The sequence below is a fragment of the Pecten maximus genome, chromosome 2, assembly GCF_902652985.1.
Source record: "Pecten maximus chromosome 2, xPecMax1.1, whole genome shotgun sequence".
Lineage (NCBI taxonomy): Eukaryota > Metazoa > Mollusca > Bivalvia > Pectinida > Pectinidae > Pecten > Pecten maximus.
In genome coordinates this window covers 33,880,121-33,904,496 of record NC_047016.1, presented here as the reverse complement: position 1 = coordinate 33,904,496, position 24,376 = coordinate 33,880,121, and the positions used below count along the sequence as shown (strand labels likewise).

General features: G+C 34.4%; 1 protein-coding gene across 1 annotated transcript; it reads right to left on the bottom strand.

Annotated features, from left to right (window-relative positions):
• Positions 1–1,783: 1,783 nt before the first annotated feature.
• LOC117342613 (proton-coupled amino acid transporter 4-like) lies at positions 1,784–13,482 on the bottom strand. Its single transcript, XM_033904813.1, has 9 exons — positions 13,388–13,482; positions 11,760–11,850; positions 8,977–9,065; positions 6,714–6,806; positions 6,132–6,216; positions 5,019–5,294; positions 4,097–4,275; positions 2,039–2,211; positions 1,784–1,788 (listed from the first exon to the last, which is right to left on the bottom strand). The coding sequence occupies exons 1-9, from the start codon at positions 13,480–13,482 to the stop codon at positions 1,784–1,786; spliced, it is 1,086 nt and encodes a 361-aa protein (XP_033760704.1).
• Positions 13,483–24,376: the final 10,894 nt, after the last annotated feature.

The window sequence follows — 24,376 nt, the reverse complement described above, 5'->3', positions numbered from 1 at the left end:
AATTTAAAACTTCCTTTTATTGGGTTCAACGAGTGCAAATAACCCCTCTATTTTCCACTACATATGCATGTTTACAAAAAGAAGTGAATAATACAACATCTTACTATTAAATATTTTGACTTAGTTTGTAAAACTGAATGTTCTGCGACATAGTTCGGGTTTCTCGTTGCACGTTGTCTGAAATATCAGTAGTAAAGTCGAAAAGGCAAGTTGTCAGAAGTATGACATTGAATAAATGTAGAATTGAAAAAAGAAAATCAAATGCAAAAATGCAAATTAGATATACACAGACACTTGTAAAACACCAGGCAATCAAAAATACTCATCGGGATTCAAACATGTTACATTGTCATCATATACTTAGTACACTTGTTCATAAAATGTACTTAACCTACAGTGTTTTACTACGCACAGCAAAATACGCATGCTACTGCTTACAATACAACATGAAAAAGTGTCATATATACTGAAACCCCAATCCCTGCAATCGTGGAGTACATCCCAAACACGAACGCTAATACACAAATTGCGAGTGTCAATTTTCTCTTGAATTTCCCCGCAATTTTTGATGGTTCCAAATCCCCATACAATGTTAATAACGCAACGATATACGGAACAGCAAATGTTGTAAATAAAACTCCAATACATCCGGTCAAAGACATCAGCAGCTCAAACTCGGGCACCAAAATTGTAAATATACCTTCAAAATACAAACATACACATACTCAGATGAAAAATGATTCATTATAATACATGGCTATCATCCAATAAATATGGATACATGAACACCGCTACACAACGATGAAACAACAGTTAATGATTACATACAGAAGCAATGCTTTCATTTCCATCTTTTAATATTGTATACCCGGTTTTTAAGCATGGGCTAAGTGTAGTTGGATAATAAACATACATTCTTACTTTAAGCAACGCGTAATATATATTTCCTCTAAATTCATGAAATAGACAATTGTTTTATTAAAATATATGCATGTGAAATAAAATCTAGATCTATATCTAGGCCTAGTACATTTGAAATATCACGTCGATTTAAAATCGGGAATATGGGCTAAAATCGCGTACTAGCCTTAGTATTTTCAATTAAAAAATGATACATACTAAGTAAAAATCAAGTCTTTTTTTTTAAATCATGTAGTCCGGTCATAATAAAAATGAAACACAAAGTGACATCAAATTCCTACCATGGAAAAGGCTAATTTTATTAGTTCACCGTCGCTTTTGGTTTCTTTTCATGAACATGTACAAGTGAACAAAACACTAGTCATTGGTCATGGCTCGGTGAACTAACAATTGGCCGTGTTTGCTTAAAATAACCCATGAATACCCGATATTACTTGAATCAATGGAGTTAAGAGAATTTCTGAACACAGGTACACGTCCTTTATTTCACACCCCAGCTGGTAAAACAATTTGGGAACTCGATAAGTCCCAAATGTTCCGAGTTCAATTGTATTAAGAATTCCGAAAAGAGTTTTCCGATTTTTTATAAACGAGGAAAAGGACATTTCTTAAAATCAATTTAGGGTGAATATCAAATGGGGCGGACATGTTTTGTGTTGCCCGAGAGCGAAAATAACCTAGGGCGAATATTACCATGCATACAGTATTTCAAATCTGGCAATACTATTTCAAACAGAAGTCAATAGGTTCAGTTATCTTGCAGTTTCTTCTTACATCTACAAAACTAGTTTTAACGAATGTGTTTTTAACAGTAGGTCAAAGTCGTAGTGACATATTTTTTGTATATTCTTTGCTATCTTCATCAACCTAAAACGGCAATATATATAGTTTGTATGACAAACAAGGAAAAGATACCTTACTAATAATCATATAATTATAATTGATATACGCTTTTTGGGAACAAAAAGATTTAGAAGACATAAATGTAATGTAAAAGCATCGTGTATCATTTTAACAAAGCAAATGTATATTGATAGAAAAGACAACTAGACGTGTTTGACACAATGATATGTAGGTAATGTCAAGATTTATACTTTTATTCCGTTGATATACTTACATGCAAGAATTAGCAAAACAACACGACAGACGTATTCGCCGTAGTTCTGAACTAGTTCTTCACTGAATTGCACCTTTAATGGTGTCCATATGATATCCACTACCACAAAAGCAGCTATCCCATGAGCGGAGTACAAGGTGAAGAAAGAAAGAATCTTCAAAGACTTGTATAGCCTGAAAAGCATACATCTAAAATGTAATGTAATGTTAAGGATTCAAGTCAGGTCGGTTTTTAGTCTTTATTGGTAGAATTATGTTTTAATCTATAATGTCTGCAACAATACACCATACATGCATTATATAAAACTGCGAAAGTTTGTAAAACCGAAAGGAAATCACGTTTAATCTTGACAGAAGATTGAGAGTTTAAACAATATTTAAAGAGCGCATATATACAAAATCAAATTGAATTGGTAATGACACAAAAAAAAAGCCAAAAAATAACAACACTTGGTCAAAACCATCTCGGGATAATTTCAGGTAAGTTACAGCTGAATCCTACATGTAGAATTTAAGAAGTTTGAAATAGGTGTTGTTCAGGAAAACCGTGATTTCGCAATCATGTTACAAAATGGTCACGGTGGCTGCCATGTCAAAGTGTTTACGAGGCTGAAAAATAACAACAATTTGTTGGCTGCCCTCACTTAACAGCCTCATCAATTTCAATACGGATAGCTTTCATAGAGTATACCTCAAGTTCATCTTGATGAACACAAACTTGATTCTCCTGTTTCAGAGAATTAATTATACAAATTTGCTCAAAGGCACCAGTGGATCTGGAGAAGATTAAAGTGTGTTTTTTAAGATGGCTTCCATGGCGGCAGTCTTGGATTTCGGACCGATCCGAAAAATTACAACACGTGGTCAGGACCATTTCAGGCAAGTGTCAGCTCAATCCCACTAGTGGAACTTAAGAAGTTTGAAATAGATGATGTTCAGGAAAATGCGGATTGCGCAATCATGCCACAAAATGGCCACCATGGCTGCGATGACAAAAGTTTTACGAGGTTGAAAAATAATAACACTTTGTTGGCCCTCGTTCCTGAACATCTTCACCAAATTCCATCTCAATGGCACCAGTGGAACCGGAGAAGAAGTGTAAAGTGGTTTTTTTTTCAAGATGACTATCATGGCGGCTATCTTGAACTTCGGATCGATCCGAAAATAACAACACTTGGCCAGGACAGGATCATTTCAGGCAAGTATGAGCTCAATCCCACCAATGTTACTTGAGAAAAAGTTTGAAATGTGAAAAGTTTACGCACGGCGCGCGGACGGCGCACGACGACTGACGAAGCACGATGACTTCGGGTCAGCCGACCTAAAAAACATTAACAATTATTAACATTTCAGTATTCTTATTAGTGTTAGCTACTAATAAAACAAGTCCCTTATTCAAAACTTTCAATTCTTACTGAGTTTACTGCGACTATATTATATTTCAATCAAAGAAAATACTTCAATGATCAAATGATAAAATTTAATTCAATAAATTTATTGTCTGAGAGTATTATGGCTCATTAGTAAAAACAGCATGCTATACATTCGCGGTCAGTTCAATGTAGGAGTGTAGTATCAATATTGACCAATCCGATAACAATTTCGATACTTTATATGCATATTGTGTGTTTTAATTAATTATACAGATATTGACTAAACATTGTAAAATCTTTAAATTTGTTGTACTAATGAATGAATAAATTTGAATACCAACGTATTTTTCAAGTATCACTTTTGATAAATCTTGATATGGGAACTTGACAATTCGGACAAATTAACATAAAGTGATATTCATCTTGTATGTCACCAGAGTTGCAAGCTCTGCATAGACGTTCATTTTAAGTCCACGGTGTTACGTGTACTGACGAAATCATTATCCTCTTAAGTATGTAAAAATGCCTATGATATAATATGAAGGTTTGTTAAAGTCATTATAGACATTTCTAATTATAATACCTGCTATCCATTAACCCAACATGTAATTACTTACAAACTTTTTTTTAAATACAAATTATTTCTTCAGGTACAACAGGCGTAATATGTAACTTGCAACACTTACCATTTGTCTCCTGGAAGATTCAACAGATAATTAGCTTTGGTCATTTCTCCGAATTTCAGATAACCATAATAACCACAAAAAGTATGGAAACAGGTCGTAACCACCATGGCAAGTCCTAAAACACCATTCCAGCCGTCAAAGTTCGTCTTGGTCTTCATTTTGTGTCTTATTGGCAAAATCTACAGCGATACAGTTTCAATGTATTCAATTAAATCTTAAATCTGACAAAGCTACCACTTCGACATGGTTCTATTAATCTTCTCAATACCCTTATAGTACATCCATATCAATAATGACAACCTTCCAGAGTATTTATCGACATCTTGTTCATAGTGTTTTCCAGTTTTCTTCGTTTTTATTAAGAAAAATGGTTTCATTTTAATGTTATTAACTTGTGTTGGTATCATTTATACTTCAATATAAAACTTAAAATTGTTCCATACGCAAACTTCTCTTAATAATGAGTTTGATCAATATAGATATTTTTCATCACACGTCGGCTGTTGATGACATCAGACACATACGACTGGTAGTATATCAGATTAACTGAAATACTAACATATTCAGCATCCTAAGTATTGTTGAGACACAGGTTACTAATAATAATTATTCTTCGATATGACATGTGAAACAATACACCTTTAAGGTTATGTTAATATTGTTTTAAATTTAAATATGCTTCTATTCGCAATCATTCTTATGTAGTGAATAAAATGAATTAAAATACATTTTAATGTGAATGATCGTCTCAGTCAAGCTTTTGCTTAATATTACTTTCCCAAATGTTAACAAATCTCATCGAAAGTAAAAATTAACGAGACCGCCAAAACCAAAGTAAAAAACGAATCAAACTCTTAGCGATATTTTTTATGCGGACTTAATCAGTAAATGGTATATATCATGTTAATCATGTGGAACTTACCATACCGATTCCACCGCAAGTAAACATCACGTCATTTGTAAATGATGTAAATGTAATGTAATCGATGATTTTTATGGCCGGTCTCGTATTCATATCCGGAAGGTCCTGGCAGATATACTGAAAGGATATTATAAATAAACCAACGAGAACAATATTGCCAGCTGTCGCCACAAATGAAAGAAGTTTCATCCGTCGAGTCAGGTAGATAGGCAATAGCAGCACCGAAATGGCTACGATAGAAACAGTGTCGTTAATTTCGACGTACTGACGAAGAATCTGTAATGAAAAAGGAACATTAAACAGATTTTATGATTTGGTAGTTATTCCGAAAAATGACGAAAATTGCTACGTAAAGCTATTTCTATGACGCCCTAGAGGAAGAGGAAAGAACCATCCAAAACTCGCTCAGGACAACAAGGATGGATAGTATTGCAACAGCAATACAAAGTACCCTGCCTGGGCTAGAGGTGCACCTATTCATTTCCCTTTTTTTTCTTGATAATGGTTTTTCGAAAAACACAAATGTGGGATGCACAACTACATGTTATACTGATCATATATACAAAGTTTTGGTAAGATCGGAGTTGTACTTTAGAAGGAGTTGTCCGGAGTCCGGACAGCTGTTGCGTGACAGACAGACGGACGGGCGGCGGGTAAATCTAAAGCCCCCCCCCCCCCCCCCCCCCGTTCAAACGGCAGGGGACTAATAAATTGGTATGATGGGGGCATAAGCATTTACGACTGGCTAGGGGCAAAAATGTGGAATGAACTGGATTGAACCGTCTATGACTCGCTAGGGTCGGTTTTCTTATATCTTTACATAATTCGGATAGTGTTATATATTCTTAGTATTATATGACTTTCAGCATGGCATGTAAGAAGTGGTCAATATAATGCGATTGGTGCAAAATGAATTAAAAAGTTGATGAATGTTCATCAGTTAAAATAATGAACATCTTAATGATGTAGAAAATATTAAATATTACACGAACACAATATCTGATTATTGCTTATTTATCTAATTATGAGCTTAGTTTTGTAACTTTGAAAAGAGTTTCATATTTGTCTGTTAAACCCAACAACAACCGATGTAACAAACATGTATGTACTTACATCTTTTCCGAAGAGATTCATTAGGGATATCAAATCAGGTATTGACAGAGTATAGCCAATGAGTATGCTTAATTGAACAAAGAATCTGAAACAAGTAAAAAGCAAGAAAATTAATTGCCGTATCGTAAGAAACAGACAATGATGACCAATTACAACTCCATTGTTTGTGATATTTGAAATATTGAAGAACTTTCATTACAAAACAAGAAAATATAGAGTTGAACCGATAATGAATAAATCATCATCATCAAACCGTTTCGTTTATTCATCAAAGACTTTGACAGTAGTACTGAAGGCTTAAATGCTGATATTAAGGAGACGACCGAAAACAAACCAAAAGAGGTAAAAAGAGGAGTTAGAATTGAATTCAGATGTGGTAGCTTCATTTAAGCTATACAGAACATGAGGTTATTAGTTAACTTGCATCATTATGTATCTGGAGAGGTTAGAAACATCTTTTTTTCAATAATAATCACGTGTTTGATATAAGTATCATATGTTTCTGCTATAATCTGTTCAAAAGATATTTCCTCGGTCGTCCATTCGTTATTTTTTCCTCAAAATGTATGTGTCGTCTCTTACCTGAATTTTCCCGCGTGAGGCTGTAAACAAGGAGGCCCCAGCTTCATACTTATTTCAGCAACTCTCCCCATGTCTCTAAATCTTTCGCCCGTTCTGTTATAAAAATATTTGAAATTTAACTTATTTAAAAGGATATGTACTAACTGAAAAAAAGTTTGATTCCGATAATTGTTATTTTCAATGATTCTTTGATGATGTGTTCATAGCGTGGGCTTCTCGATTATTTCATCATTATTGAATATACATTTTGATGATTTTTTGTTGTACTTTCACAAATGATGTTTGAATGAATACCGTTAAAATAAGGGTACCATATGCCTTTCTCTCATCCAAGTCAGAGGCATGTGTGCCCGTCCCTGGCATCTGCTCTTACTCCTTAATATTAACCCCACTAAGGTGTTTATTGCTTTTTGATGGATAAGATGCAGAAGATACGGTCTCAAGACCTATTTCCTTTATCTTACTGCTGTTAGATCACCACCGATAATCACGAGAAGTGTCTTCACGCCTTTAGATATCCCAGCCAATAAAATAGCAGACCCTCCCCTGAAGCTGTCCTGCGCCAGAGTATCGCTCACTACGACGTCGATAGACACGTTGTCGTCCATCGGACCTGTAAAGCGTTAATAGTGGTTTTGTTATATTTGTTTAATGTCCCTCCCGTGCCGTGCGATATGCATTCGGGTTGTGAGTGCGTATGTGTGTTTTGGGAGGCTGCGGTGTGTTCGTGTTATGTCTCCTCGTGATATCCCGGAATTCTTGTTGATTTAAAGTGCTACCTCACTGAAGCATACTGCCTAAGACATCCAGCAGGACACTTCACCCAATGACATACTGACAACGTGCTAACCAGTCGACCTACTCCCAATATGCTGAGCGCTAAGCAGGAGTAGCGAATTTCATTTTTCAAGGCATGTTTTGGGAAGGGGACAGAACCAAAAACCTTCCTCATTGGGAAGAACGCTCAGCTAAAGATCAAAAGTGAGGCATTGTCAAGGCAGATATGAGGAAGAAGGAAGTTATTAAGAAAAGGAAACATAACATCCCAAATTAAGTCGCCTCTTAAGATCATACAATAAGGGTTGCAGATATAATTATTACGCCCTACCTTCAGCGAGACTTGTCCGTTTACAACATGTGCAAGCAGTCGCTGTATTCCATCTTTGCGTCGCCTCTGCGTACGCGACGTAGTGGCCTTAAATAAACTCGTGAAACCGATTTATCCGTTTTTGGACACACTAGCCGACTATTGGTACTGACAACTCGACGTGTCATCTCTCGCCGACTAAAATCGGTTACGGAGGTGACTCTATCTTGATGTCGCGACGTAATGCGCGTGCTTCCGCTCCTTGGAACTCCAACGCGGCATTCCGCTGGCAATCGCTTCGAAACAAAATGTTCTTTAACTGATCTTTAATGTTTCAATATTCGATTTGCAGATATGATACCAGAGTAAACCGAAAGCACACTTTCTTGAAGAATCTGCTGAAAGCATGCAGCGTCTAGCGGGATCACGGTTGACTGGATTTTAATTGAAAATCACTTTTACATTGCACGGAGTTAAACTTAGTATGAAATTGAATTGCATTTACACCATCTGTCTAAACGTTACTTTAGAAAAACCTAACTTTCTTTTTTTCCCGCTAGTATTGATATAATTAGTTACCAAGCTATTTTGAAAATGTGACACAATACCACCATTTGTTAAAATTTCAACAAGGTACAAGATATTGTCCATTTTAATATGTAAGAATAGAAAATGAAACGTCACGGTTCCAACCAGAATTAAGTTAATTAAAGAGTTAAGTTAAAGGAAATGTGCTCATGAACAGCCTTTTATAATAATAACAACGGGAGGATATGCGTATTCTTTTTCATCATCGTTTCCCGCTTCAAACATAAATGTCACGTTTAATTATTTTTCCTATTCAAACAAGGTACACTGTTTTGTACAATCCGATATATCGATCATTTTATTATAATATTCTAAAGTAAGAGCAGAGTTTCCATCTAATTATATCCTGTAGTAGTATTATTCATGGTATGCATACGTCTTTAACTTTCGTAAACTTTTATGCTATTTCGTCCGCAAGCAGTATACATACTCTTTGGAAGTTTGTTATGCTGAGCAAGGACATGGAAATGTCATTCGCATGGAGAGAAAGCATAAACATAACAATCGAGCAATATAAACTTATTGTCATTTTGTTGACTCTACACAACATTAAATGTAATATGTGTATATTATTAAGATTCATGTCACCTTTCTGACAGACGCTTGGTGCATTCTACTAAGATCAAGGTTGCCACTTCGTTCAACATTCCGTAGAAGAAAAGTCCAGCGCTGCCACCCTAAAATGGTAACAACAAAGTTTCTTAATTTATTGACGCAAAATTGAAAAACGGATGTTTAAATAAATCCAAATATCGGTATATTCATCGAATGTATTTATTTGACCCTAAAAGAGTGTTTTAGCTACATTTGTAAGTATACAATGTACGTACAAACTTAAGATGGAAAACACAAATCATCTTAAAAACCAATGTTCAATTTTACCTTTCGATCTACTAAAGGGTTTTTAATGAAACTTGTCCTCGTCCGTACATGGTCCGGACTAAATGTTTTTAGCATTTTGGGTCCAAAAGATTACAAAAATGCCTGGCATATCAGCATCTTGAAATTCTATCTTTATGTTAAACTTCAGTTTCACTGCAAAGCTTAAAATGACATTTCATAGAAATTACCATTGCATGTGGAAATTATATTGAAAATATATTAAGAACTGTAAGTGCAGTAACTCCACTGAGAAATTTATTAAAACCATAGGATGATCATTACATGATCCTGACCTCGTTCAAATATCTTTTCAATATTTTGTGGAATCATTTTACGAATCCCCGGCAATAATTGAGGGGGGTACTCGTAAATAGGAGATGAGTGTTTTTTTTTACAATATTACATCTATGTTAACAATAAAAGTTACACACTTTACACTTTTACCACCCTCGGAAATCGTCATTTTCTGATTCAAGTAAAACTAAAAAGGAAAGAGAGAAAAAAATATATTAATTGCGTCCCGAAAAAAATCAATTTTGCCCCGCCTCCATATTGAATGAAATACTGATTGCGCATGCGCCGAAAACAGAAACACAAGAGTAATAGCGATCGCACAAAGAAGCGAGGAAGGCCCAACATCTCCTGAAAAGATGGAATTAAGCGTAAAAGAGATTTATGAAACGAATAAAGGGAAAGATATCAATCGCAGAAGACATGGACAGTAGGAATTATATGTATATATATAAAGACAATAGAATCGGAACACACGCGGAAGTGGCACAGTTGTTGTAGAGGAAGAAAGTATGTAACGTACACACATACGTAGTGTAATGTTCGGTCTGAAAACTGTTAGTATATGATGCGATTGAATCAAAAGTTAGGATTTCTTTCGTGATACGTATTGATAGCAGATTGACTATTTACCATTCACTGGCTTAAGCTTATCGATAAAATCAAATTTGTATCAATCCAGCGAAATTGGGCCGAAGGGGGTTACACTAAGAATGTTTTTTTTTCAGTTCATAGGTGGCAGCATGATCGTGAGTTTTCGAGACGGATAATATCGAAATGTTTATTTTATTTTATTTATACATATATATATATATTCATTAACACCTCGACATTTCAAATTTGTAGTTATAATAGGCAACATGCAGTATTTGCCCCAGCTAAAGTCTACCATACTTCGTTTTTTTCTGTATGTAAGTCTCTCCCAAAGTGCACTGCGATCAAGGTCACGTGTATATAAAGGAGATTATAATGTTGGACTTTTTCATACACATAGATATTCCTCACTCCTTGGCTTCATTGCGAACATTTTAACGTCATATATTTTTTTATTCAATAAGTATAAATATATGGACTAAATGTCAATTATTGTCAAACATGTTAATTTATTACACTCTGTCGGAGGTGTAGCATCTTTAAAGTATGCTGAGTATATAATACACTCATTTCGACATTAAGTAAATAATTCAAAATTATTATATATGATATCCTATTTACCTATATGAATATCGATTCGTCTGTAATATCTAGTAATCAAACACCGACACGACAGCTCAATATCGTCCGACTAACGAGCTATATCAAATTAAATAAAATGTAATTAGATATTTTCTATAACGTATAAATCGATAATTCTTATTTTCTAAATACAGCAGGATGATAATTGGTGATTGTTTAAAGTGTTTTTTATGAAACATTGCAGAACATATCCTATCAGCATATTTTACCTCTGAGGAGTGTCTTGACAAAACCGAAGTAAGATAACTAACTCATTGATTGGTGCTAGGAAAAAACCTGATCAATCTCAAAGCTGATTTATTCATTTCTTTTGAAGTCTTTTATGCACAAGTTGGTGGAGACTGTGGCTTCAATAACGCAATATCTCAGGTATGCAAAAAGCAAAAATAGACGTAGTTTACGAGAGGATCTTTGCAGTTATCTGCCCTTCACACTGTCTTTTTTGTATGTTGTCCCAGACATTGATGATTAGTTTTGTTTTCCCGAATACTTATCTATAGTTATCTTTCCCTGACATCTCATAACAAGAGTGATCTTCCCGATGTTTTTTAGTCGTTAATCTCGGCACATTTCTCAAATAAGTATCTATCTAAACAGTTGTATACTTATTTGACCATGTGAAATAATTTACAACTACAAGTATTTACCACAGGTGTTTTGAAATAACACCCGACAAAACGCTATGTTAGTACATTTCTTTTGAGAAATACACACATGAGCGACAACCAAGTCTAAAGTCAATTCAACGGAATGGTGGATCGAGATTTGTTTGATATATATAGAAGGGTCATAATGGTCTTCCTGTTGGAACGGTGAGTTCAGTGTTGTGATGATATATTCCAGGGATGCAGAAAATAAAATTTAATGAACCATTGGATAATTGAAGATTACCTCACATGTTACCCACAGAAAAAATAAAACTGGAAACACTGCTTTGCGTTCCTGTGATACTAAATATTTACCCATAGACCCAGAATCTTGACAACGTAAGGAAGACCAAGGAAACCAACGCCAATGTATGATGGAATGAGGAGCATGAATCCTTGAAAATCTCTGAAAATAGAAAAGAAGCAGGAACATTTATATCGTATCAACATATGAGATCATCCCCAATTTACAGTAAACTTTTCACGTAACGAGATCGTTTATTGCGCGATATCTGCTGTAGCGAAATGATAAGAGATCCCAGAGGGATCTTGGCGCCCACCATTGAATGATCTTTATAGGTTCCATGTCAGATTGATCTTTTCTCTTCTTTTTCCTTCCTCTAAGTTTTACTAATCTGTGTAAATTCAGAAACAGCCCTCTAGTACTTTTCAAACAAGGAGAACATATAAATAAAATTTAAAATTCAGCGATAATGGCTGTCTGTCGGCCATGTTGTTTTCCGATTGGTCCCAAAATGTAATACCAGGAACCTAGGGAAACCTACATATGAAATTTGAGAAATATCCCTTTAGTGCCTTCTGAGAAATAGCCATAACAAACTTCAATTGTCAAAATCCAAGAAGGCTGCCTGTCGCCCATATTGTATTTCGATTGGTCTCAAAATGCAATATGCATAACAAGGCACCAAGAAATTTGAGAAAGATCCTTCAGTACTTTCTGAGAAGTAGCGATAACAAGAATTGTTTATGGACGGAGGGACGGACGGACCACGGACGCAGGGCGATTTGAATAGCCAAAATGGTGATGATGGTGGGCCAAACATAAATCCCCGGCAACAAGGTGATGACAACAGAACACTTCATATCAAGGAATGTTTTCAAAAAATATCATGATGTCGACAATAAATAGGAAGAAGTCATATGGTAACGAATCGACTGGGACAGGTAGACACCGTAGTTCGGGAAGCGGGGATGTTACCGTCTAGAAATGGACAATTAACAATTAGGATATTGAAATCATCACGTTTATCAGACTGCTTAGTTGTAAGCTGTCTCCGCTGGTTATATTGAAAAGATCGACTTAAAGGGGTAATTTCGATGATTTTGTACTGTCCTTGACTTCAAATCCAACATCTATACATAATATTCGCTCGACATCTCAATTAAACTTTTGTTGTTGATAAATAGCCCATCTTCAGTATACTTTAAGATGAAATTTGAAGACTTTGCAAGTTTTGATAAGCTCTTCAATATAAGCAGCCTCCTATGAAAACTGAAACATATTTGTATTACCCGCTTTCACGAAACTTCTTAAGTCCGTTCTCAATGCTTAACTCTGAGTACATGCTTAACTTTAAGCATATGCTCCAAATTCGGCTTTCACAAAACTTCTTAATTCTCAATTCTAAGATTTTAAGTCGAGAACGCGCCGATATTTTAGAACGGCCCTAAGCATGCTTAAGTCTGTGATCTCGTTCTTAAATATGGCTAACGTACGTAAACTCCCTCGTCGTCTGCGGCGGCGACTGACCCATCGTCGTGCATATGTATATACCGTTGCAGCATATACATTGAAAACATTGCCATACTTTGGCATATACGACAGGAATCGATTTTAGCCCGTAAAATCATGTATTTTGTTACTCATTCGACAAATGCTGGCGCGAGCAATGCCCGTCCCTTTCAAACAAGCAGTTTTTTACTTGCATTGGCCGATACTCTTACGGTGTCGTAGTCGACCGTGTCGAGGTGCATCGTTGAGGTTGTATGTATCCTTGCCACATTTCAGACTTTCCATCGTCTTCCCAACAGGACAAACACTCAGGAATGTAATGGCAATTTGCAGAAAGGCTTACTGACAAACTTTCAAACTGCAAGAGCCGTCTACCGGCGACCTACATATCGCTGTAGTAATAAATGTGGTAGTGGACAACATATGCTCCAACATCCACCTTCACAATCGTAAAGTAGGCTATCACGACTACGACATCAAACACCAGAGTTAGTTGATACTACATCAACAAATGTACTGTCGGTAAATTATGTTGCGTAACTAAAATGAAAACATTTTAATACAATATAGATTGGAGATATTCACATAAATTCGCTTCACGGAGGGAAAGAATGTACAGTTTCGTAAGAGTTACTTCCCATTTATATGGCTAAATTAAATTAATATTTATCAAATTGTATATTTATTATTGAATTACTGTATACATTATATGTCTAAATATTTCTAGAAATATATATACATCTTCAGTGCATTACAGGCCTTATGTGCAAGTGATAAAAATTTTGATGAAGGCTATTTCCAAGAATATTCCCCATTTCAAATTTGAGTGCAAACCCTTAATATTATTTGTTTAATATTTCATTGCAACATTATTTGCCCATTTGATATCCAAATTTAACCTTTAAATTCAGATATTCCTTTTCTGAACTATATATCTATGTAGTTTAAATTAAAGGTGTATCTAATTAATTAAAAAATATCTGTATTTAAAACAGAGGTATCTCCATTTCTAAATGCATGTACATAATTCTGAATTTTAAATAGAGATATCTCTATTTTGTGTTAAATAAAGGTATCTGTATTTCAATCAAGTATCTAAAGATACATCATGTATCTGTACTTTAAATACAGAAGTCTCTCATTATGAAAAATATATGTATTTGAATAGATCTATCTCAATTGAAATATACAAATGTACCCAAATTAAAAAAGGTAAAATCCATATGGCTTGCAATAAAGTCATTTCGGTTTTTACAAATTTATTTCAGAAATCTCTATTTGTTGACAAAATACACAAATCTGTATAACATTAGATATCTATTTCTAAAGTTCAGATATATGTCTTTAACCCCAAATAGCTTTACATAGCTGCATGCATGAATAGAACATTTATCGGAATACATGACAAAAATAAGTCTTTGCCACAAAAAAAGTGTATTATGCCCTTAGTTTTGTTATTATTTTAAAATTGAAAATTGGCCAAAAACAAACTAAGTTGACCTATAACTTATGGACCATAGTGAAACTTGAATTTCTATTGATACTTTTGAATTTGTTATGTCATCAATAAACAGTAATTATAGTGTATCTTTATTTCAAAATATTTTATTGTCAACACAACAGGTATAATAACAATGTATCTTTTACATAGAATATCAATATCTTTATTTGTGTTTATTAGCTTTTTTATAAAAAAAAATAACAAATATCCACTGTCATGCAATTCTTTATTCAGGCGACATGTGATGCAAGTTTTCATATAACCAGCTATGTAGCAAGGTGGCTTGGGATCTGCCACAATGAAATAATCCACTGCACATGCATGACGCCTGTACACCTGAAAAAGATAAAAGGAAAAGTTAATGCCATGTCCTATTAACCAACTACAGTAGTTATATGTAAGATGTGCTTCTTTATACAAATTACATGTGTATCCATGATTCATATATACCGGTGCCCAGTGACAGTACAGTACATGTGTATCATATACAGGTGTCCTCTGTACAGTAAAGTACTATGATATTCAAGGCAGTTATTGTATCGCAATAGTAAAAGATGTTTATTTATCAACATTAAAATTTTGGAATGAGTATGTGTCCACATTTTTAAAACATACATGTGGGTAATACCAAAGGTATGATTATTGCAAATTATTTTGACATTACACAGAAAACAACTTGCAGATATAAATCAAGTCAAATCATATTCAATATTCTCTATTAAAATAATTTTCAATTTAGTTAGGACTGTTTAATTTTCTTTGTGTCATAAAATTTCAATCTATTACAGTATTCGAAATGATTTCATAAACATAAATCTTTAGTGATAAATATATAAATCACATTTAATTTGTTGGTCTGTATTGAAGTGCAGGGGACGAATCTGGAGTATCTGCGGAAAACCTGTGGTCAGCAGGTGGTCTAATACCTTTCCTAAATAGGAATACTGAACCCAGGCCGACTAGGTGCTTTACGATATTTGACAGATAAAAAAATCAACAATCTGTCAGAGTTCTTTGAATTATTACTTATTGCATTTATATTGTATTGTGATTTTGATTTTTTTGGAATCACAGATATACATGATAATGTATCTTGCTTTTGCACAAATACTGTATAGATACTCAGGGACATATAATAAGATTATACGTCACTGATATACTACACCATTTAAAAGAAAATTAAAGAAAATATTAATAGAAAATATGTTATGCCTACATTTTTTTAAAGGCACAAAGCATGTATGTGTTATTAAGTACATATTTATTATCTATTGGCAATTGCAATAAACTACAAAGGCTAATATTAAATACTGATTACCACATGTACAGTAAAACATAAAAAAAACAATATATACAGAGGTAGATTCTATGTCAGTAGATTTACTTTTGTATCGTTTTGTTACATAAATATGTTATCATGTCACAGACCAAAAACTTTTAATTTTAAAATATCTAACACTTCTTTGAAATATCAAACACAAACATAGTGTCGATAAAAACTGGAATATATAAATATGGTGTGTATTGTTAAAATCACGAACACATGTGACTAAAACTTAAACTCTAAACTGTTGATTTTCTGCAGTCTTCCTCATTATAGCCGCTGTCATGACCTAGATACACTCGGCGAGTGAAATTATCATGCGGAATACAGATGACAAAGATACTGCCACTTTCACTATTTATCAAATGATGTAGAGCAAAGAGTTTTACCGCTATTCAGATTTTGACAAAATATTTAAGCATTTTTTTGTTTACATAATATACCGACTGTTCGTATTACCGTATTTCAGATTTCTCATTGCAGGTCAAATAGTTGCAAGTAAAACAGCTTCCTACGAATCTTCTATGTTGTGTGCTATGATCTACATCATGTAAAATTACCACAAATAAATAACATCCTCACTCATTAAAACGTCTTCCACGAGATCGAGTGGTATTTCTGCTTTCCATCAAGTTTAACCCTACATGCCCTCACCGTTCCGCGCTATACGCACTGGAAGTGATTCCTGTACGCCATAGCTCTATTATTTGATATGTAAGTAGACAAAATACAATAACGTGTATGTAATGCATAAATATAAGACACTTACCTCCGAATCGTTATACCATTGCTCCCGTAGTTTTTTAACGATCGCATCTTTTTTCACAAAAGAGTTCCCTGCGAGGCCGCTTACGGACCAAATAATACGTTCTTAGCTGAGAACGTTCTCAAATATTTAAGAACGTGTTAGTGAAAGCCATTTTAAGAACTTCTCAGCTAAGTACGTTTTAGCTTGAGAATTAAGAATTGAGAAGTTTCGTGAAAGCGGGGCCAGGTCATAAAATCTCAACTAAGATGTTGCCAATGAGAAATCTTATATTGATCCAACAATTCCATTCGGAGTGCCATTTTTCTATTGGTTCTAGTTGTATTTTAATGAAATGTGCTCCCGTGTAGTGCATAACATTTGTATTACCGTTCCTTTTTCTTGGGAAAGTAGGTTCGCGTCAAAAGTAACGGTTTTTTTCGTAGTTGGAATGTGTGTTGGGAAGAGTGAAAAATTAAATCTTTTTAGACAAAAAATGTACATGAACAGATGGAATTTTTGGAAGAAGCGGACAGATATATCGGTAAGTCTTTTATGCTGAAAGTGATCAGGGACTTGCACAGATATATCAATAAGCTAATATATTGGTTAATCAGCCCATGGATTAAGGTACACGTGTTTTACTTTTCTTTTAAACGTTGTCACGAGCTACTGACGAACAAAGCAATGATGATAAGACAAAGTGTTACATGCGGTTATGACGTATTTGAGTCTCTTTGATCAATCAATGAAATGGTTAAAAACGTTGACATCTTTCGACCCCATTAAGGACTAATACGGTAAAATATGATAGTTCATTATTAAAAGTAACTTTTAACTTATGTATCTATTAGGTACAAGAGGTAAAGGTTGAATGAGATGAATATCATGTTGCCATGCAACATTCAATAGTCAATAGCCAACATGTCATATCTAATCCCTATTCTGTGTACAAAATTGTATCGGATACTTATATGATGCCAAAATAATCTGTTTATAAACATCTTAGTCCCAAATAATCTTTAATTATCTTACGTTATGGTATCATTGCCTTTCGTCTCCTCATCCTGACTGCTACTTTTTACATCTGGTTGGGAATTTTCGTTCAATGGTGACTGCTTTAATTCATCATGGTAAGATTTATGTTGATTAGTTTCGTTGAGAGAAGTAAATTCCATTAAATCTGCCTGCATACTTGTCTCCATATACCACCAAACAAGAACTTCAATCTGTATCAATAACTTGTTGTTCTCTGAATCCCGGTATAACATGTCATAATTGATTTCCCTTAGACGAAATCAATACAACTGCTGGATAAGGTTACGAAGGGTCTTCCGTTATGTTACGCTTCATCATACATCTTTGTTATTCTTCACTGTTTATTGACATGTGCACATTATCATTTCTGAATATTTGTTTTCTGGATAATGTGTAAAAAATTCAGGGATTTTCTTTCCAAAACATTTAAAACGTATGTTGTATTTTACATTTAACAGATTGTGCCTTTGTTTCGAATATAGTTTATTCAGACATGAAAGTCAAAACAAAGTTTTGACATGCAGATTCTTGTCATCGATTTTAAACTAGGGCTTCTGAATCACTATTGCTCTTAAAAACATAATAATTAAATAATTAATACTAAAGACTGTTAAAAATAACATATAAAACACCAATCGATCAATATAAAGCATATGCTTGCATTGTCTATATATCGTGTACTGTCACAGGTATCAATCAAAAATATAAATTCCTTGTTGCACAGCTGTCATATTTTAGGTTCATGTAAATATATTTATCCAGATAAACAATTACCATTCTGATGCAATTAAACAGATGAACTTGACCAATTGATATGTGTCATCGGGTGTCCTAGGGTCTTGATTTTGAGATTAAATATGTTAAACTACCTGTTAATTTCGGTAAAATAGTTTGGTTTGGTTTCATTTGTTTAACGTCCTATCAACAGCCAAGGTCATTCAATGACGGCCTCCCGTGCGTGCGATATGCATGCGTGTGGTGAGTGCGCATGTGTGTTTTGTGAGGATGCGGTATGTTCGTGTTATGTCTCCTTGTGATAGGCCGGAACTTTTGCCGATTTATAGTGTTACCTCACTGAAGCATACTGCCGAAGACACCCAGCAGGACACGCCATCCGGTCACATTATACTGACAACGGGCGAACCAGTCGTCCCACTCCAAATATGCTGAGCGCTGAGCAGGACTAGGAACTACCATTTTGAAAGACTTTGGTATGTCTCGGTCAGGGAACAGAACCCAAAGCATTCATCACAGGGGCGAACAATTGGAAACAAATATGAATGGCCAACTGCAAGAATAAGATGTACATGTATATGAAAGAAAACAAAGGGGCACACATCTTCATGTTAGTGAAAATCCAACCCTTAATTCAGCATATGATCTTCTGTCATTTGAGAAGGTGTTCCTATACCGAAGTCAACAACTGTATGAGAGCTTGTCAGTGTCTAACTTCCGGTGTTAGGGGCAGGAAGAAACTCTTAATACTCATTAATTAGTCTCATCAAAGGTCCTTTGACCGGTTAGAGGGTGAGGAAGCCAGATCTATTGATTAATAAAATCTGACATTCTGTGTATCGAAATCAGACCAAAAGTATTGCAGTATCATGTCAGCAAGTAATTTAGGATTAATACACCAAATATGTTAATATGAATGTTTAAATTTTTTTTTCTTATTACTGAAAACACATATGTTCTACACTTATTTCAATTACAGACTTGGGAAATGAAGGAAATATTTCAATGTTCGAGTTGATCCAAGAGATATATAACACAGTATTCTAATAAAGAGATGTATTAATTGTCAACAAACAATATGATGTGGAGCGTTATGGATTTTGAAAGCTGAATTCTTACTCTTTAGTCAAGTCAAGTCATTCTTTTATATATTTACTCGACTTAAAAAGTTGTTTCAAGGATCTACATGTAGTTATGATTGGCAACTGGCAGTATTTGCCCCAGCTGAATTCTACCATATTTGTTTTCTTCTGTATGTAAATCTCTCCCAGAATGCACTGCGATCACGGCCACGAGTAGGAGATTGTAATGTTGGTCTCTTATTCAAAAGTTCCTCACTTCCTGGCTTCATTACGATTGTTTTTTATATTATGATTTTTTTATTTGTAGGTCTTAAATAGGCATGATATATGGACTTAATGTCAATATAGAATACACAAATTTCGACATTAAGTAGATAATTCAAAACTTATATTGACTAACGGGCTATATCAAATAAAATATAATATAATTATTTATTTCACTTTTAAAAAAATAAAGCAACATATTGACTGCATAATAATTGGAGATATTTTTCAGTATTCTGTATTAAATATTGTAGAATTTTGCCCACTTGCATCTTCGATACATCTAGGGTTATGCTTATTTTGCCTCTGTAGCATGTCATGACAAAACCGAAGGCCCACAACTAACTGCTTGAATGGTGTTAGGAAAAAACAATCAAACAGTGGAATTTTAAAACAAGTTGGTTGATCGATTAATATAAAGTCAATGCTTCTGTGGTCCACATATCGTGTCAGGCCACAGGTATCAACCAATGTGAATGGAATCGGACCTAATATAAATCCCTGTTGTACAAATGTTATATCAGCATTGATAATTGATATCTAGTGACCTAATCGCTGCGTCATTAGAAATATCTATACAGCATAAAGTAACATGAAATATATCTTGTTCTCCTTTTATAATATCTTATCATTTCGAATAATTTTATTTTTTCCAAATTTCCTTCGTATGAGGGAAAACAACAGTATGACAAATACTAATACACATATTTCAAATCAAATTGTATATATAACCAAGTTTCAAGATACCGGGGTACAGTATAACCGAGTTACACTTTTTAGAGACACAATATATCCAAGTCACCCTTTCCGAGGGAAATGGTGCCAGTCTTGGTGCAAAATATGATAAACACCATATGAAAATGATATTTACGACACTTAAAAATTGAAGAAACAAGAAAACTAAATTTAAAACATCCTTTTAATGGGTTCAACGAGTGCAAACATCCCCCTCTATTTTCCACTACCTATGCATGTTTACAAAAAGAAGTGAATCATACAACATCGTACTATTTCATATTTTGACATAGTTTGTAAAACCGAATGTTCTGCGTCATTGTGGTTTCTCGTTACACGTTGTCTGATTTGTCAGTAGTAAAGTCGAATAGGCAAGTTGGCAGAAGTATGACACTGAATAAATATAGAATCGAAAAAAAAAATCAAATGAAAATAAGATATACACCGACACTTGTAAAACACCAGGCAAACAAAAATACTCATCGAGTTGCGAACCTGTTACATTGTCATCATATACTTAGTACACCTGTTCATAACATGTACTTAACCTACACTGTTTTACTACGCACAGCAAAATGCGCATGTTCCCGCTCACAATACAATATGAAAAAGTGTCATATATATTGAAACTCCAATTCCTGCAATCGTGGAGTACATCCCAAACACAAACGCTAATACACAAAATGTGATTGTCAATTTTCTCTTGACTTTTCCCACAATTGCAGATGGTTCCAAATCCCCATACAATGTTAATAACGCAACAATATACGGAACAGCAAATGTTGTAAATAAAACTCCAATACATCCGGTCAACGACATCAGCAGCTCAAACTCTGGCACCAAAATTGTAAATATACCTGCAAAATACAAATAAATACTCATAATATAATGAACCTTTAAAAGCATTGCTTATCATCAAATAAATGTAGATAGATAAACACCGCTACACAAAGATGCAATAACAGTAAATGATTACATACAGAAACAATGCCTCATTTCCATCATTTAATATTGTATATATGAGAATATGGGCTAAAATCACGTACTAGGCTTAGTATTTTCAATTAAAAAATGATACTAAGTAAAAACCCAGTCATTTTTTTAAATTATGTAGTCAGGCCATGATCAAAATGAAACACAGAGTGACATTAAATTCCTGCCCTTACAGGGCTAATTTTATGAGTTCACCGTCGCTTGTGGTTTCCCTACATGAACCTGTACAAGTGAACAAAACACTAGTCATTAGTCACATCATTAATGTGTATCAATATAAAAGAAATCTAGACGATTTGTCATCAGGATATGTAGGTAATGTCCCAATATATACTTTTATTCCATTGACATACTTACATGCAAGTATTAGCAAAACAACACGACAGACGTATTCGCCGTAGTTCTGAACTAGCTCTGTACTGAATTTCACCTTTAACGGTGTCCAAATGATATCCACTACCACAAAAGCAGCTATCCCATGTGTGGAGTACAAGGTGAAGAAAGAAAGAATCTTCAAAGACTGGTATAGCCTGAAAAGCATACATCTAGAATGTAATGTGACATTAAGCACTCAGATACATTTTTAGTGGCATTACTGGTAGAATTATGGTTTGATTTATAACGGCTGAAACAATACACCATACATGCATTATATAAAACTGCGAAAATTTGTAAAACCGAAAGCAAATCGCGTTTAATCTTGACAGAAGATTGAGAGTTTACACATTATTTAAAGAGCGCATATATTCAAAATCAAATTGGATTGACAATGACACATACTTTTTATTTGTTTTAATATTGAATTGAACAAAAAGAAAACAAGAGGCCCATGGGCTTTAACGGTCATCTGACTCTAAAAACCCTTGTTTTATTGTAGTATGCATACTCAGTAGCAAGTATGGTGGCACTATTGCCAATGGCAGCCATCATGGATTTCGGACTGAGCACAAAAATAGCAACACTCGGTCAGAACCATCTCGGGATAATTTCAGGTAAGTAAGAGCTAAATCTCACGGTTGGAACTTGAGAAGAAATTTGAAATAAGTGTTGTTCAGGAAAACCATGATTGCGCAATCATGTTACAAAATGGCCGCCGTGGCTGCCATGTCAAAGTTTTTTTACGAGACTGAAAATTAGCAAAACTTTGTTGGCTTTACTCCTTAAGGTCTTTCATGGGTAACGAGCAAAGACAAGGACAAGCACAACTTCATTGCTGCAATTACTAGTATACATTGGGGCATTAATACAGAAATTTTGAAGACTTTTTACCGAGCAGTTCTCAAATTATGTTACTATAAACATGTGAACCCACTTCAGCTCAAACACAGCAAAGGTTTTTCAAGAATTCTGGTAATATTTCTTCATATTTTTGCTAACTTGATCACTAATTCATGTTAAAAAATGCTTAACATCATGGAAGAGACAAATAATAAAACTTATGTATATCAAAGCAAGTTTTATTGTTATATTTTACATTTTTCATATTACTACTGCTCCGAAATCAAATTTCGGGCATTCACTATTTATTTTTGAACAGTTTATAAATGTGTAAAGTATGAGGAGCACTCATATTTGTCTTATTAGATTTTTTGCTATAAGCATAGTACTCATTTTAAACCAAAAAATATAAATTTTTACCGATTATTTTTCCTTCTATAGGTTATAAATTACCACTACCCCCCTTAAAATCAAAAATACGGCAAAAGTCCATTTTTCAATATTTCTCTAAAATAATACATCTATAATAGAATTATTGCATGGAATTATCTAACAGATTAATATTTATGAAAAATACACAAAACTAAAGAATGTGTGTATATTTGTTAAGAAAAAACATGGCAAAAATTTTAGTTTTTCTTTATTATTTTTCAATTCCGGAACTTTTGGTCCGGATTCCGCCTTCATTATTAGTTGCCAAATTGTACTTCCAGCAAGCATAAACAAAGATCGTTTTCACATGTTAAAACATTTTGCTACCGTCTTATAAGAACATTTAGGCATATATTGCAGTAAGTTAACTCTGTGCATCACTATTTCATACTTCAGATGCAGTTTCTATTATTTTTATCAGCATAAATGTCCTTAAAATATCTTTGAACTGAATGTGCCTCTGGCGACCTAGTTTCCTCGGCTTTTGAATTTTCATTTCAGAGACGAAAATAAAGTAGTTTCAATAGCTAATTGTTACGTTTTTAATATATTTCAATATATCCAATTCCACAACAATAACTCTTCTGAATCACATATAACACGGGATTCTGGAAATCCAACATGAAAGTTAAGATAGAGACAATATTTATTTCAATTGCCAAGGGGAACTCAAAAACTACTTGTCCCGGGCGTCGGGCAAGTGGATTTTTACACCCCTGGTCACTCCACGATTACATCGTTCTTTTTCTTTCTGCTGCATTTTGGTTTGGCTGATGCAAAGCGACCGCGTCCGTCTCGACGGCACGCCATCTTTGATTTACTTTCGATTTCGGGAGAGTTCCACAAAGAACGACAACTCAAACGGGGATTCCCCCAAATCCGAACAGTGACGGAAATATCCGATCAGTTACGATTCGTTACCCATGAAAGACCTTAACATCCTACCCAATTTCAAGCTCAATGGCACAAGTGGAATGGGAGAAGACGTTCAAAGTATGTTTTTGAAGATGGCTATCATGTCGGCCATCTTAAATTTCGGACATATCCAAAAAAATAACAACACTTGGTCAGGACCATCTCAGGATCATTCCAGGCAAGTGTCAGCTCAATCC